Consider the following 14,453-nt stretch of genomic DNA (forward strand, 5'->3'; position numbering starts at 1 on the left):
AGGCCTCGGCCGTATCACAAATACCGCTGGAGGATCATGCGACTGAGAGCAGAACGAATGCGAGTACAGCATCTCGTGTTGAAGCGTGTTTCATCATCAGTCTCTACCCCTCGAACTTCGATCGTAACTCAGCGTTCGATACTGTCCAAGTCGTAAATTGGTCTAGCTGGTAACAGCCGGAACAATTCGTTCGACGGTAGCCCGTAATCGAGCCCTCACGCGCCGTATAGCCCTCGTTTCTTGGCGCTTGGTCGGATCCTTTTCACCTCCGAAACGCCTATGCTATATAGACAGCTTCCGAACACTTCCATCCGATGAACGCCGGAGCTAAGTAATGTCGTGCTCGTGACCCATGTGCATAACGCCCCGAATGTCGTCTCGTCAGTAATGCGAGACCTGCATGGGAGGACTAGGCATCGAGTTCGGAGTATGCGGATATGCCATGGAATCGGAGGGTGACTCCGCATCTTGTGGACAGTCGAACGAATCCGACAGAGGAGGCGTCTGTGCTGGCATTAGCCCGTATGCCAAGTCGGTGCACTGTAGCTGCGTCCGAGTGTCTGCGGTCTACTACTCACATAAGGAGCATACTGATCGTTCACTCCGCTTATCGCTGCATAGCCGGCTGCGAACGGACTAGTGTCATCATCGAAGTAGAGCCCTTGTTCTGTCTTGATCGGAGGTGAGAAGTAGCCTTGATCAACAGACGGTAGGTATGCTGAGTAGATTGGCATGTCTGAGCCCGTCGACGGCAAGCTACTACAGTACGTAGGTTGAGTATAAGATGCGTATGTCATTGCGGATGTACTCGGCGCTCCTGCGTATGTGAATGGGGGAGGTGATGTCGACATCTGGCGAGTATACTGTTGTGAGAACATGTCTGAGCTGGGTAGCACATAATGCTGGTTGACGACTTCGGGTGTGTGAGCTCGCAACGCGTCTCCTGTAGTCCGCCGCCGGGACGTCGTAGGTTGGATGGCCTGGTGGTCCGACGTGACAGCTTCTAGTTGTGCGAGCTCCTCGTGTCTCTGCTCGGGAGACGCTGAACTTGATCCTGCTCTACGCTCCAGGTCTTCCAAACGCTTCTTCAGCTTCTTGCCTGTGGTAGGGTCAGTATGCAACCGTGCTTGATACAATGCTGTGCACCTACGGTAGTTGCGTTGCGCGATGCGGTTCTGTATCCTTCTTCGCTCAGCGAGATCCGAAATCTTCGTCCAGTCCTCGTTGGGATTTGCAGAGGCGGAGAAAGCACTGCTTGTGCTATGCACTGCTGGATAGTTCTTCTGTTGTGCTTGTACTGGGTACATTGGATAGCTGTAGCTACTGGGCCGATGCATCGACCGTTGATCGTAAAGGTTGTCCATAGAATCAGATAGTGAGGTCAGTGATACCAAGCTCACGTTAACAGTGGATGGTCGTTGGTGTTGTAGCTGAAGTGGTAAGGCCGGTCAAGTAGAAGATGCGGTGCCGATCAGGCTACCTTAATACTTGCAGCACAGTTGGACCGGTATCTCGAAAAGGGCACAGACTCTAAGGAGCACCCATCCTCGCCAACTTAGCTGCAGATGCCATGTGGATTCATGGCGCCGTTCGCCAGCCTCAAGCGACTTTGTCACGGATCGGCCGCAACTGTGCATTCCTTAGCGCGAGACCCTGCAATGCACCGGTCTGCCTGCAAGTGCTTCGTATACAGAGTGCTCGCAGGGCTGAGCCTATTCGGGGCCTTTGCTCTGGCGAGCTCGGACACACAACATTTGGCACGCCGTCGGTCAGTGTTATTATCCGCCTAAGTTGGGATGAGATGACTGATGGCCTATGTTGGAGTAGTGTCAAACAAGTCGACGACAGTGCGGCCGTAGCTTGGAGTTCCAGCGCATTTGTGCTTGGTCGGGTCCAAGGCTGCAAGTCGTGCAGAACGGCTTGAGCGAGAACGCCATGCGAGCGCGATCGAGCGCTGCCCGCACTCGGATCAGTAATGTGTGACCAATCCCGGCTTCGCGGAGGGAGATAGGTCCAAAATCCGCAGTGCTGCCCTCATAAACCACCAGCCCATGGGGCCGTTTGGCAGTTAGTGATCAACGTGTCCAATCGCGCCCTACCGACCCAGGCCTCCCCTCCTTCATTTGCCTTGGAGATTGAGCCTTTCACCCCGTAGACGGCATGCCGCGCGTTTGGCCAGGTCTCAAGTATGCCACATCACACCACATCCCGGAACGAAAGCGTGGCACGCCGCAGCACCCGCCGCCTTTTGCACAGGCCATCGCATGATTCCATCCGCGTATTCAGCCCAATCGTGACCACGAGAAATTGTCGGGGACGAAACTCACAATCCGGACCTCGAAGCTTTACGCTGCCTTACGAAATCATCAGGCGCAACTCTTGTTAATTCTGGTTCTGCTGACTGAACACGCCATTCAAAAATAGCCGCCATGGCGCTAAGCTTGATACAGGGATTCGCAGCGACGACGGCGACCACGCTCGACATGATACATACATACAACAAGATACGTCATGTGGTGCACATGAGAAGAGCAAACATAGAGGACTCATCTCCATTCACAACCATAGGTAGGCAATGACAATTAACACATTTGCCCTTCCAATCCTCAAGTCGGGGCTCATGATCAAGCTCTCGTCAATGTCTCCTTCTAGCCTAGCTTATTGGCATGGGTCAGAATCCTTTTACTTTTCTCATCGTCACAAGGCTGATAGGGCTGACGGAAACATGAAGGATCCGTCGCACAGAGTGAGCACTTTCTTTCCGCCTGCAGTTCGTCGCGTGGCAGCCATAAGCAGATCTCGCGGCATCTTCAAAACGTTTGCCGAGCTTGTATACTGGCATCTGCGACTGATACGCTCTGAGATATCAACACTGTATGGAAAGAAAAAGTAGATGTTCTTAGAGGGCTCAAAGGAGTAGCGCTGCCTGCAAAGCGAATGCGCTGGTCGCTTTGACATGATTCGCTCAAGCGAGTAAACCCTCCTAGCTATCACACGAGTTTTCTGGTGTCTGCAGGTAGATGTGTAATATCGAGCGTTCATCGTGATGGCGGAGACAAAGACTGGACAGTCCTCGCGCGCTGCAATCATCGCACCACATCACGTTTATCTCATGTCGTTGAAGCTCAGCCTTGGGATTTGGTTAAGCCAGCTTGCACGAGTGTAGAGTGCATCTGGCGTCGCTGATGTGAAAGTGCTATCATGCACGGCATTGCTACTGTAATGTTACTTCGCATAGATTTCCTGCAATGGTTGGTGAGAAGAGACGACAAAACCTGTTTGACGCGTCCACGGAATGGAATCCGCAAGCCTCGCCTCCACTAACAGCTCAGCTTAGCTCAGGCGGAAAGAGTCAGTCTTGCTCATCTACGCCAGCACTACGAGGTGTGCTTTCGTGTCATCCCAAACATCACACCATAGATTGGGTCCGATGTCGCCAGGAGCGTTGTCGATGCCATTCCGGCTGGTCAAGAAGCTGATCTGCTCATGCCAGTGTTTCCAATACCAATGCCCAGATGAGGCATAGCCAAACTTTTCTATGCGGCTGCATTACTATGCTTCGGTTGCACAGAGGAAACTGAGTCCATCGTTCCGAACATTGCAAGGAGTTTGGCAGAGTCGTAAAACAAACGAGCATGCCTGATAATCAGGCGATTTGGAGTGCGCGCAGCATGATCCCTGACGACTTCACGAGCAAATACATTCCCAAGGGCACGCCGTCAGCACCTTACAGGACTACAGAACACCCCGCTTGTGCCGTTCCGCAGCAATTACTGTTTATCCCACCAGTAGTCATCACCTAGGACGAACTTAGCACGGGAGTCAATCTTCACTGGCGGCCAAACCTATTCAAGAATGCTGTCTCTGTAATCTGAAGGTTTACAGATCCGGGGACAGTGCGATCGCTCCTCGTACCCACCCAACTTCAGCCGTACCATTGATCCGGCCATACCGAGTCACAGCTCATCCATGACCTGGCGTGGTGTAACAAGTCTAGAACATCACAGCCATAGGCATTCCACATGCACTGAAGGCGGACCGCTCGTTCCATGCGTTCCATCTACCGTTGAGTAAGCACCGCCAACACTAGACGGGAATACAGCCGGATGCTGTTGCCGTAGATAGGGACACAATGTCAGCTGTGCACTGTCTCTGGTCATCAAACCATCCAACAAGGGGAGATGCGTCGTCAGCCCGGTTCCCGGACTTTCAGCGGCTTGTATCATCGCCGTCCTGGCTCGCCGTTCAGACACACCGCCGGGAACCATCTTGCTTCAAGGGAGTCGGAAGCTTGTTCTTCCTGATGACAAGCCAAGGCTACGCACGAGACCGGACCTGCAGTTCATGAACCATAGCTGGTGCCGGGACTGCCCGTGTGATACTGCTCTATGTTGCCGCTAGATTTCACGACGGCCCAATCTCATTCGTGTCTGGATACACTGACTTCTTCGAGACATTAGTGTGACGTTCTAACGTGGAGACTGACGCCTCTCGAGTCAACCGGCCACTCATACCGCTTCTCAATTCACGAGGAGCTTCGTGTTCGACTCAGCCGCAATACAAGTTGCTGAAGCAGGGACATCTCGCTGTGCTTTGGAATACTACGAATGTTCTTGATGATGAACGCTTGGACGGTTGGTATCGTTTGAGAAGGACTGCTGGTGGGATTTGCAGTCGGAGACAAACACCCATGCGGCTGCGAGAAGTCGTCGAAATGCCAACAGTACCGTACGTTAATACCGCGAAAAGAACCCGGGTCGATCGATTACGGATACACGGAAGCAGACACAGTCTACACGGCCGTGAAGACCGATCAGTACAGACCGTCCAAGCATTCATGTTCGAGTCATGCATGGAGGAATAGTCACGGTCCAGCGAATGGCATCTCTGCACGAGTCTTGCTGGACGAAAGATCACTGGATCAATCTCGATGCGTGGTGTTTATCCGACTCCCATTGTTGGTATCGACGCAGTGACGATAGAAGCAGTCTTCGAATCCAATTTGATCAATCGGGGAAGTACATTGGCGCCGTCGTCCGCAAGGTAAGGACAGCGAAGACTACAAAGGTGTCCCGACCTGATCCCCAGTACTCCACGAAAGGGTCTCCACAATGGCGGTCGCACGTTTGGATTCCTCATCCATCCCCTGCCTCATCTCTTGATCTACACCATGCCAAGACCATCCCAACCCCTACAGCCCCAACACAAGCAGATTTCGGGAATAACCTGGCTGCTGAGCCCGTGCACAGTGCTGTTGCAACGCACCCGCACTACTCTGCCCATACAGCCTAACAGTACGCATCCCTGTAATCAAGACCACCCTGCCGTCTCTCGAGAAAGCCGCTGCAGCCCACCCGCAATTCTCCAACAGCTCCAACATCGATCACAGCGCGCCCGCACGAGCCAGGTCGACATCGACTGCATACCTCACGTTTCGTCAAAAGCTCAGCCCCTTTGCAGGCATTACCTACCCCCTACAGCACCGGCAAGGCTTGATCATGATGAGTATTCTCGCCGCTCGTCTTGGTCAGCTGTGCCTAATCTCATCTCGCGGCTGTGTAAGCTCGTTCATCGCTCCCGTGCAGGCTTGCTCAGTCACGACGCTCATGAGCAAAGATTGCTGATGCTCAGCTGCCACCGCTTCGACCGCTGCCTTGCGAACCACCAAGTGACTGTGGGAACGACACCTCTCTGCTTCCCAGCCTTGATGGCTCGCGCGGCGATATCTTGAACCAGTCTTCTAGAACATGAAGTATGGTATCGATAGTTTCGAAAACGATGCACCAAGTAACGAGCCGGTACAGCCTCGCCCCAGATCCCCTCCAGCATCGTGCTCTCTCCCCTCCAGCCCGACGCCAGGAGGTTTGATTCCAAGGACTGTAGGCTCTCCCTCGTCGCGATCGATTAAGAATTGGATATAGGCTTCAAAGCAGATGGTTTAGCGGAAGTGATTTGTCGTCGCATTCGGAGCAGCCTGAAGACGATACATAGTACGCGACGGCTGGGGCAGTGTGTCAGAAGCGAGCAAGCAAGCAAGACATGATCATCTTATCAGCAGAAACGCTGTTCGTCCGGGCTCAATCTACTACTGTTGTCATGATCAATAGCGGAGACTCTCCGTGGGTACGGCAGCGGTTGCTCCTCGGCTTCCACTGCATGATTCGAGAAAAGGACCTGTAGGCCATTGCGTCAAGACGCAGGACTGGAAGATGACGAGCAGAATCGGCCTATTACGGCTCCTTGGGCCATGTATGTATGCTAGGCAGCTGGCCACATAACGCAACCAGAACTCTGTGCTCCCCCCTTTCAAATTGACAATCCACCCATCGGTCGATGGTCATGATCAGTACCTCTGCCTACAAAACATCCACCTCCATCCTCTCCCCCCGCCCACCACTCCCACCTCCAAACCCACCGACAACAGGAAACCTCCCCCTCAACAACCCCTCCCTCCGATCCAATTCCCCCGCATACTCCCTCCGCAAATCCCCCAACCTAACCAGCTTCCTCCTCGCTCCCTGCGCACTCACCCCCGGGATAGCCTCAGCCAAGATCCATGCTTCGTCCTCCTGCTCCGCGGCCTCATTGACAGCACCGTCACCGCAGCAGCAGGCGAGGGTATTGATGAGCAGAGTATAACACCGCACGACCGTCTCATCCTCCGGGTCCTGATTCACCGGATCGTGAGGGTTAGCGAGGAGACGCTGGAGGTGCTCATACAGGATCTCGGCGGCGCCACGGAAATCGCCCCGTTGGGTGCGGAGGGCGTAGAGGAGCTGGTAGTAAGCCGGGCCCGAAACCGTAGTCCCAGAACCAGAACCAGAACCAGAACCAGAAGCCATCTCCCTCCTCGCCAACTCCTCCAAAATCCCATCCACCTCCCTCCCCGACCCCCCACGATCCCCGCCCAGCAAGCCCAAAACCACATCCCCACACCCGAGCCGCACACACCCCTCCACCAACCCCCTCAACCCCCTACTCTGTAACGCCTCATCCTCCATCCCCCCCAACGCCCCCAACGCCTCCCCCCACCTCTCCAAAACCAACAAAGCATCAAACAACCTCCCCAGAACAGAGTTCCACCCCTCATTCATCCTCAACAACCTCGCCTCCTGCACCGCAACATCCATCCTCTCCGCCACCGGACTATCGACCCCCTTCTTCCGATCCAGCGCGGCGATCTCCGCCCGGAAATCATGCGGTCGGGGGGTATGATCAAGGGCCAACTGGGCGAATTCAGCGATGTAGGAGTACGCCTTCAGCGTCTCGAAGAGGGAGGTGATGTGGGAATAATAAACCGCTTTCCCGGTCCCGAAATCCCCTTTCTCGTCCGATGAGAGCAGGAGATCGACGGAATGGTTCAGGCTTTTCGTCGCGGAAAGGCCGGGGGCCGCGGAGCGGAAGTCCCGGCTTGCTTGGGCGAGGTTTCCCGTGAGGAGGTGCAGACGGGCGTGGATGTAAGTGGACGAGTCCGAGGATTTGGAGCAGAAGGGGAGGAAGTCCGTGCCGAGATCGGGCTCATTTTTCGTGATGAGGCGGGCGAGGATCTGTGTCGTCAGCGCTTCCCAGCCTGCCTCGTCGTCCAGACGGAGGGAGGATAACCATTTACTCGTCCACAGCGTAAGGCGTTGCGGCAGCGTCGTCTCCTTCGCGGCTACGGCCCGCCAATGGCTGAGGTGGATATCCTCTAGTATTGTCACAGTCTCGGTGATTGTTGTGCCTTCGGCAATAAGCAGTGTCGTTTCCCTCTCGTGCTCTAGTAACCAAACTAGAAGTCGGATCCGCTTATACCGCGTCATCAACCCTGCGAACAAGTCCTCAGAGTCAAAGTCTGGATCAAGTGGTTCCTCCAATCCGCCCGCCACGAAAACCACCACGACTAGAAGATCTAACACGGTGTTCTCGGCTCTCAGTACCATTTCTCGTGCGAGGGCGAGAGTCATGTCCGCTCCATAGCGCGCTAGAAGCCGGTGATCGTTTGGACCAGAAACATCGAGCCCTTCGTCCAACCAATCGAGGAGACGTTCGAAGTTCTCGTTCTTGAGACTCGTTAACCCGCCGAGGTTCTCCACGGCCGCGTTCAGATCGTCGAACACTTCGGTTGTTACTTCCTCGTCTAGGTTCCAGGTATTGAAGAGGGTTTGGGTGCGGCTTTGGTCCGGGGGATCTTGTGGGGAGGTCATGCAGTCGCGTTGGGCTGTTGAGCGGATGAGCAGCTTGGCTTCTGATGAGAGCTCTTGTCGCAGTTCTTTCGCTGCAGCGAGGAGACGGCTGAGGTAGACGCTTTCGTCGTCGGGGTAGATGGTTGAGAGGAGGTGGGGGTCTACTTTTACATTGTCGCTGTCGTCGTAGAGGAGTTCGGCGTTTGCTTTGCGCAGCTCGAAATCACTACAGGTACGTATCGGTGCCACGAAGTCCGCGCATACACTCCATGGCAAGTTTGTCGTGCTGTCGAAAGCGAAGCCGATGGGTTCGTGGCGACGGGCGTGTAGATGAGATAGCACGGCGAAATAAGCGCGCCATTGGGTGTGGATATCGGCTTGGTAGCGTTGATAGTCTGGTTGATCGTTGGCTGAGCGGCCCAGTAGGACCTTGGCAGTAACGGCAGACGTCAAGCGTTCCTGCAGGGGCGACTCGGCAGCCTGCAGGCCTTGACTAGATGATGTGGCGCTCAGACCACGAGCTTTGCGGTACATATACAGCGCTGTCTCAAGCGAAGGCAGAGTGAATCGACCCGGCGAGAACAAGAACTGCAGCCATCTCTCACTAGACGTCACGGCACCATCTGCAATTGCGTCCTCACCAGGAAAGTCTGCAAACAATCTCAGCGCATCGACAGTCAACGGGCCAGTATCAACAGCCGACCACGACCTCGACCAAACATCCACAACATCCAGAGCGGAACCATCATCACCCAGTAGATCAAGCTGGATCCTGAAAGTCTTGCACAAAGCACCACTTCTAGCCCGGACCCAGAATTGCGTCTCCTGCCAAGCCGCGCCTGGTTGTACATGAAAGTGCTCGAGATGCCAGATATTGGTGTTCATGAGCTCGTCTACAGGTGGTATGAGGCGCGTCGAGGGCTGTAAATCTTGGGTATGTATGCTTTCGCCATCGAGGCTTGTGGTGTAGGTAATGTCGTAGATTTTGAACTCGTGTTCTTTGTGCGAGTGGACGATGATGGCGTATCTGTCGTCTTGGTCCATTCGGCTGACGGCGCCCTTTTCTACTTCAGGTGGCGGAAGCAGGACGATCTGAAGGAGTCTGCCTTGTTCGGCTGACATGGTGTAAGGATTGCGGTTACCTTGGTCATCAATCCCACTGAGCAAATCCTGCTTCAGCACGATGCGGCCAGTGGCTGTACTCAACGCCCGTAAATAATGATCCAAGCTCACAGTCCACACAAATTTACCATCAGGACTCTTCGCCATATCCGCAATCGCCGTGGGATCGAGGTCGACGTTGCCATATCTGACTATAGGTCGTCCGGCAAAAGGGTTCAGACCTTTCAGTGTCAAAGTGCCTCGCCAGCCACCCTCACTAAAGAACGTCTCGCGCCACTGCGAACCACTCTCGTTGCACTTTCGTTCGAGTCTGACCAGTCCCCCGTCGGCGAGAGAGATTAGAAGCTCCAGACTGCTGACCGCATGGAAGCGATATGGTTGTCGCGCAGTCAGGAAACTGCTCGTATACTTCCGCACACACATGCTCGAGTCAAAGTCCGTCGGCACGCTCGGTCGCGTCAATAGATCCCGGGTGAGAGTGAGTGTAATCAGCTCCTTGCCAGCAGTCAACACAAACCCTACCAACGCATCCGTTTCCTCTGCATCCGCGAACTGCACCCCCTTCTCCAGAACCTCATCCTTGAACTCGACCCGGAAAGTCAACCAGGTATCCGCATCTTTGTGCTCGTGATCCTTCACCAGATCCACACCCTGGATCTCCAGCACTTTCCGGTCGTCCAGAAGTCGGCAGAGGATGCTGCGAGGGGAGCGGGTGGTGGAGCGGAAGAACAACGATCCTTCTGTGGCGAGGTGCTTGCGCGCATATGTGTCTTCGTCATGGCTGCTGCTGATGTGGTCGAAGGTTCGCTTGCTTCCTGCTCGGAGGAGGGATTGGCGTTGTGAGGTGGTGTCGATGTGGAGGATGTGTGAGGGTGAGGCTGGCTGGGGGGTGAGACGGACTTCGCGGTGGGTTGTAGGAGCCAGTGCCATATTGTCCATACTATTTCTGCTGGTGTACTGTAGAAGGAATGTATGTTATACTTTCCATAATTCCATAATGCGCGACGAACCAAAAGCTCGACGCGACTCGAGCTGGCACAGATGCAAGTGTGCCTCAGGCTTCTTTCGGATTTTACTCGGAGCTAAGGTGCAAAGTACTGTAGCAGGACAAATTTCGCCAGAAATCCATTCCAAAACTATCTCACACCAACAACTACTATTGAATATAGAAAGCAGCACGATGAAAGTCGGCAAACCCACCTCCAAACGCCAGACCGTGCGACTCCGGCACAAGATCCAAAAAGCATCCAACGCCAAACAGAAAAAGGACCGCAAAGCCGCCAAGAAGAACCCGCAATGGGTGTCGCGACTGAAGAAAGATCCCGGGATCCCGAACCTATTCCCTTACAAGGCGAAAGTGCTGGCTGAGATTGAGGAGTCGAGGAGGCGGAAGGAGGAGGATGCGCAGCAGAGACGGGAGATTGCCAAGGCGCAGCGGACGGGGAGGGTGGTGGATGCGAAGGGTGCTGCTGTGCCTGTGATGGGAGATGAGGATGAGGATGAGGATGATGATGATATGCTGCTTGATCTGGCGGGTGATGATGTAGAGGGCGAGGAGGGTGATGAGATGGAGGTGCAGGACGAGAGTAATCCCATGGCTGCTTTACTCGCCTCTGCACAAGCTCGCGCGCAGACATTCGGTAATGATGACCTAGCAGAGGACGAGGACGGTGAGGAGGAAGATGATGATGATAATGATGATGAGGAGGAGGGTAATGAGGAGGGCAATGACGAATGGGGCGGTATACCCATCAACCCAACAACAACAACCAAAACCTCGAAGAATTCAAACCCAACCACCACACCCACCTCCCAACCGACCCGCAAACCTCTGCCTAAATTAGCACTCCAAGACCCCATCAAAGCCATCACGACCCTAATAATCCAAATGCAAAAAACCACAGACGGCATCCAACGTCTAATCACCCACTACCAAATCCCCCCCCTCGTCACGGCCGGAAGCGACACCACCACCCGCTTCCTCGTAGACGTCGCACGGAAACGCGGCAGGCTGGGACGGGGCGGGGTGCCGAATTTGAATGCGGCGGCGTTGTGTGTATTGGGTGATTTGAATGAGGGGAGGGTGGTTTTGCCTTCGGTCTCGGCTTCGAGTAAGAGTGAGGGTGCGGGTGCGGGTGCGGGTGCGGGTGTGGGTTCAAAGAGGATGGGGGCGGGAGTAGGGGCTGCTGGGAAGGGAGGGGATGTGTTGGAGAGGGGGAGGGTGGTGCAGGGTGTGAGTGTCGTTGCGGAAATGGCGAAGCCGTTTAGTATCGAGGGGCTGTTTTTGGGGGATGCGGCGAAGAGTGGTGGGGATGAGAGGATGGATGTTTGAGATTTGATCGAATTGAGCTGCGCAGGAGCTCATCTTGTTAACCAGATGCTCCCTTCCACACCTGTTTGTTGACACACATATATAGCCCTCTTCCTGCATCCCCTTTCACTGCGAGCATCAGCTTTTCGTTCCCTTTCTTCTTACCCTTCCTACATGCGTCCTGCCTTTGTCATCGCGAGCCTTCTCGGAACACCTATGTATCTTGTAGTCTTACCCAAAACAGAAGCTCTTCTAGCATCACTTCTGCTGCAACGGCGATACCAGATGGCTGAGATCCTGCGCTGCCGTCGTCAACGGCTTATGTTCCGAGAGAGAGAAAGAGAGAGAGAGAGCGACAGCGAGAGCCAGGGAGGGGTGGGGATTTAGCACCTGATCTCTGTTCAGGGCGTGGGGATAGCTGTGTTTCGAACTCAGCCTACTGTGTTGAGTCTTCCGAGGTGGTCCTCCCCGTTGACATAAAACATAATATCCTCCGCCGTTCAAAAGTCCCGCACGCCTTCTTCCCTTTCGTGACCAGAAAAGTCATAGCCCAAGAAACGTTAGACCGGATGAGGGCTCAGGCCTCATGGTCAACGATGATGGAAGCATGGGGAGATGCCGTCTCGCGTGGGATTTCTTACAATAATCCGGAGCTCAATTCCGCCAAGTACCTAACGCTTACCTACAAATCCCCTACTCCACCACCTCAGCAGCTTCAGCAGCCTCCCTCTCCTCCCTCTCCCTCTTCCACCTCTGCGCCTCCGCCATAAGTTTACTCATCTTCCCACCCCCCACCTCATCAGCCGGGAAAACATAATCCATAAACTCCTCAAAACTCCCATCCTCCAACCTCCTCCTCTTCTTCACCCTGCGTGGCATCTGTTTCGCCAAGCTCTCCCTCTCAGCCTCCGAACCATGAACGTCCTCGAAACCCTTCCAGGCTTGGAGGAGAGCGACGCGTTCCTCGGTCAGGGATTTCTCTTTGTACAATTTGTGCGCTCGGGTGAAGACGGCACGGGCACGGATCACCGACTCCTTCGCCACTGCACCCTCCTCGCCGCCCTCCTCCTCAACCCCTTGATCCTCCCCAGGCACCCCCAACTCAAACTGCGCATAACTAATCCACACCTTCACATGCCCCGTCTTCCCCAACAACCGTTCATACAACCCCCTAACCCTCCCCCACCCTTCCATCCCCCCACCCCCTTCCCCACTAACAGCCAAATCCTCCTCGAAATCAATGTAGCCCCGCCACAACAACTCCGGCATATCCAGCACCTCTTGCCTCGTCGCCAACTCGAAAATCGCCCGCGCCCGCTCCACATCATCGAGACCGCGCTCGAGTTCCGCAAACTTGATCCACGCCGTCACGTTCGAACTGTCGGCTTCGATCCACTTCTCGTACAACATCCGACACCGCACGAATTCATACAATTTCATCTCCATCTCGATGTACGCGCGGAATAACTTCGGTTTGGGTCGCGGGGTGGTGCCGATGGCTATCCCCATTGTTTTTCGCGCGGAGAGGAGATCACCCTGTCGGAGATGAAACCTCGATTTCAAAATCCAGAGTTTGGCAAAGGTAAAATGTTTCTGTGGGACGAGTTTCAGTGCTTCCGTGTAGATTTGTCCCGTGCGAGAGATATCTTTCGTGACGATTTCCTCGTACAGGGCGTAGAAAATCCAGAGGTAGATGTACCGCCGCCAATGCCTCTTTTCGGTCGAAGGCGGGACTTGAGCTATTGCGCGCTCGTAGATGTCGCGGACGCGGGCCGGGTCGCTGGTTGGGGAGGACTCTTCCAGCCGGGCGTAGTCGAACCAGGCGTCGTAGTTGGAGGGGTTGGTGGTGACTTGGTCTTCGTATAAGACGCGGCGTTTGGCGAGGACGACGTCTTCCACGCCCTCCCGATCCCCGTGTTGTTTCTCAAACGTCGTGTATTGCTTGTGTAAAATCGCGGATTTACTCCTCGGCATGCGGTCGAGTGCGTATTTGTATATCGCCCTCGCCCGCTCATACTCCTTCAGTTTCGCCTCGAAGCGCGCGTACGCGATAAACAATCTCTCATCCATAAACTCATCCCCCAACGTGTCAACCGCCATCGCGAAAACCTCCCGCACCAAATCCGCCGTCCCGTTCTCCTCTTCGAATCTCGCCCATTTGATCCAATTCCGCGCCTCCGGATGCACAATGGTGAATCGCTCCAGCACCCCCCTCGCCCGCTCAAACTCCCCATACCGCTTCTCCATCTTCACATACGCGCCCCACGCCGCCTCCTCCGGCTCCCAACTCATCCACCGTTCAAACACCGCCCTCGTCCCGCCCACATTCCCCAACATCTCCTCCATATACACATATTTATACCAAATCTTATCCACGCGCGGGAGGATAGTAACAGCCCGATCGAGCAAGTTCCGTGCATGATTGATATTCCTCTCCTTCATCTCCGCCTCAATATACCGCATCCAAACCTGCACATTCGTCTGCTCACAATCCAACGCCCGCTCAAACACACTCCGGGCCCGCGCGAACTGCTTCTGCTCCAGTTCCCAACCTGCATAGCGCAGCCAGTTGCCGAAATTCAGACGATTCCGTCGGACGTAATTCTCGAATTCCGTGCGCTTACGGCCTTGGTATTCTTGCAGTTCTTCGAGGTCGGCGAAGCGTTGGGTGGGCGCTGTGAGGGTGGGTTCTTGGCGGTCGACGGCTTCGCGGAGGAGTTGTTCGGCGGAGATCTGTTGGGGGGCGGCTTGTTTGTTTTTGACGCGGGGAGGGCCGCGGGAGGACTCCATGTTGGTGGTGGTTGTGAGAAGAGAGAGGATGGAAGTATTGATGATATTGATAGAGCACGCGATAGTTT

At 54.8% G+C, this 14,453-nt stretch overlaps 4 protein-coding genes across 4 annotated transcripts; 1 reads left to right on the forward strand and 3 right to left on the reverse strand.

Annotated features, from left to right (window-relative positions):
• Positions 1 to 381: 381 nt before the first annotated feature.
• LTS14_002260 (uncharacterized protein) lies at positions 382 to 1,364 on the reverse strand (the record flags this gene model as incomplete). Its single annotated transcript, XM_064834966.1, has 3 exons — positions 382 to 504; positions 579 to 1,099; positions 1,151 to 1,364. 3 exons carry the CDS (start codon positions 1,362 to 1,364, stop codon positions 382 to 384), a joined length of 858 nt encoding a protein of 285 aa, XP_064697837.1.
• A 4,992-nt stretch (positions 1,365 to 6,356) lies between these two features.
• On the reverse strand, positions 6,357 to 10,214 carry LTS14_002261 (uncharacterized protein; the record flags this gene model as incomplete). The annotated part of the gene is made up of 1 exon (XM_064834967.1): positions 6,357 to 10,214. One exon carries the CDS (start codon positions 10,212 to 10,214, stop codon positions 6,357 to 6,359), a length of 3,858 nt encoding a protein of 1,285 aa, XP_064697838.1.
• Positions 10,215 to 10,464: 250 nt separating this feature from the next.
• On the forward strand, positions 10,465 to 11,616 carry NUG1 (nuclear GTP-binding protein nug1; the record flags this gene model as incomplete). Its single annotated transcript, XM_064834968.1, has 1 exon — positions 10,465 to 11,616. The coding sequence occupies one exon, from the start codon at positions 10,465 to 10,467 to the stop codon at positions 11,614 to 11,616; it is 1,152 nt and encodes a 383-aa protein (XP_064697839.1).
• Positions 11,617 to 12,288: 672 nt separating this feature from the next.
• On the reverse strand, positions 12,289 to 14,385 carry CLF1 (NineTeen Complex (NTC) component; the record flags this gene model as incomplete). The annotated part of the gene is made up of 1 exon (XM_064834969.1): positions 12,289 to 14,385. The coding sequence occupies one exon, from the start codon at positions 14,383 to 14,385 to the stop codon at positions 12,289 to 12,291; it is 2,097 nt and encodes a 698-aa protein (XP_064697840.1).
• Between the last annotated feature and the right edge of the window lie 68 nt (positions 14,386 to 14,453).

The sequence above is a fragment of the Recurvomyces mirabilis genome (assembly GCF_035927965.1).
Source record: "Recurvomyces mirabilis strain CCFEE 5264 chromosome Unknown scaffold_4, whole genome shotgun sequence".
NCBI classification, from domain to species: domain Eukaryota; kingdom Fungi; phylum Ascomycota; class Dothideomycetes; order Mycosphaerellales; family Teratosphaeriaceae; genus Recurvomyces; species Recurvomyces mirabilis.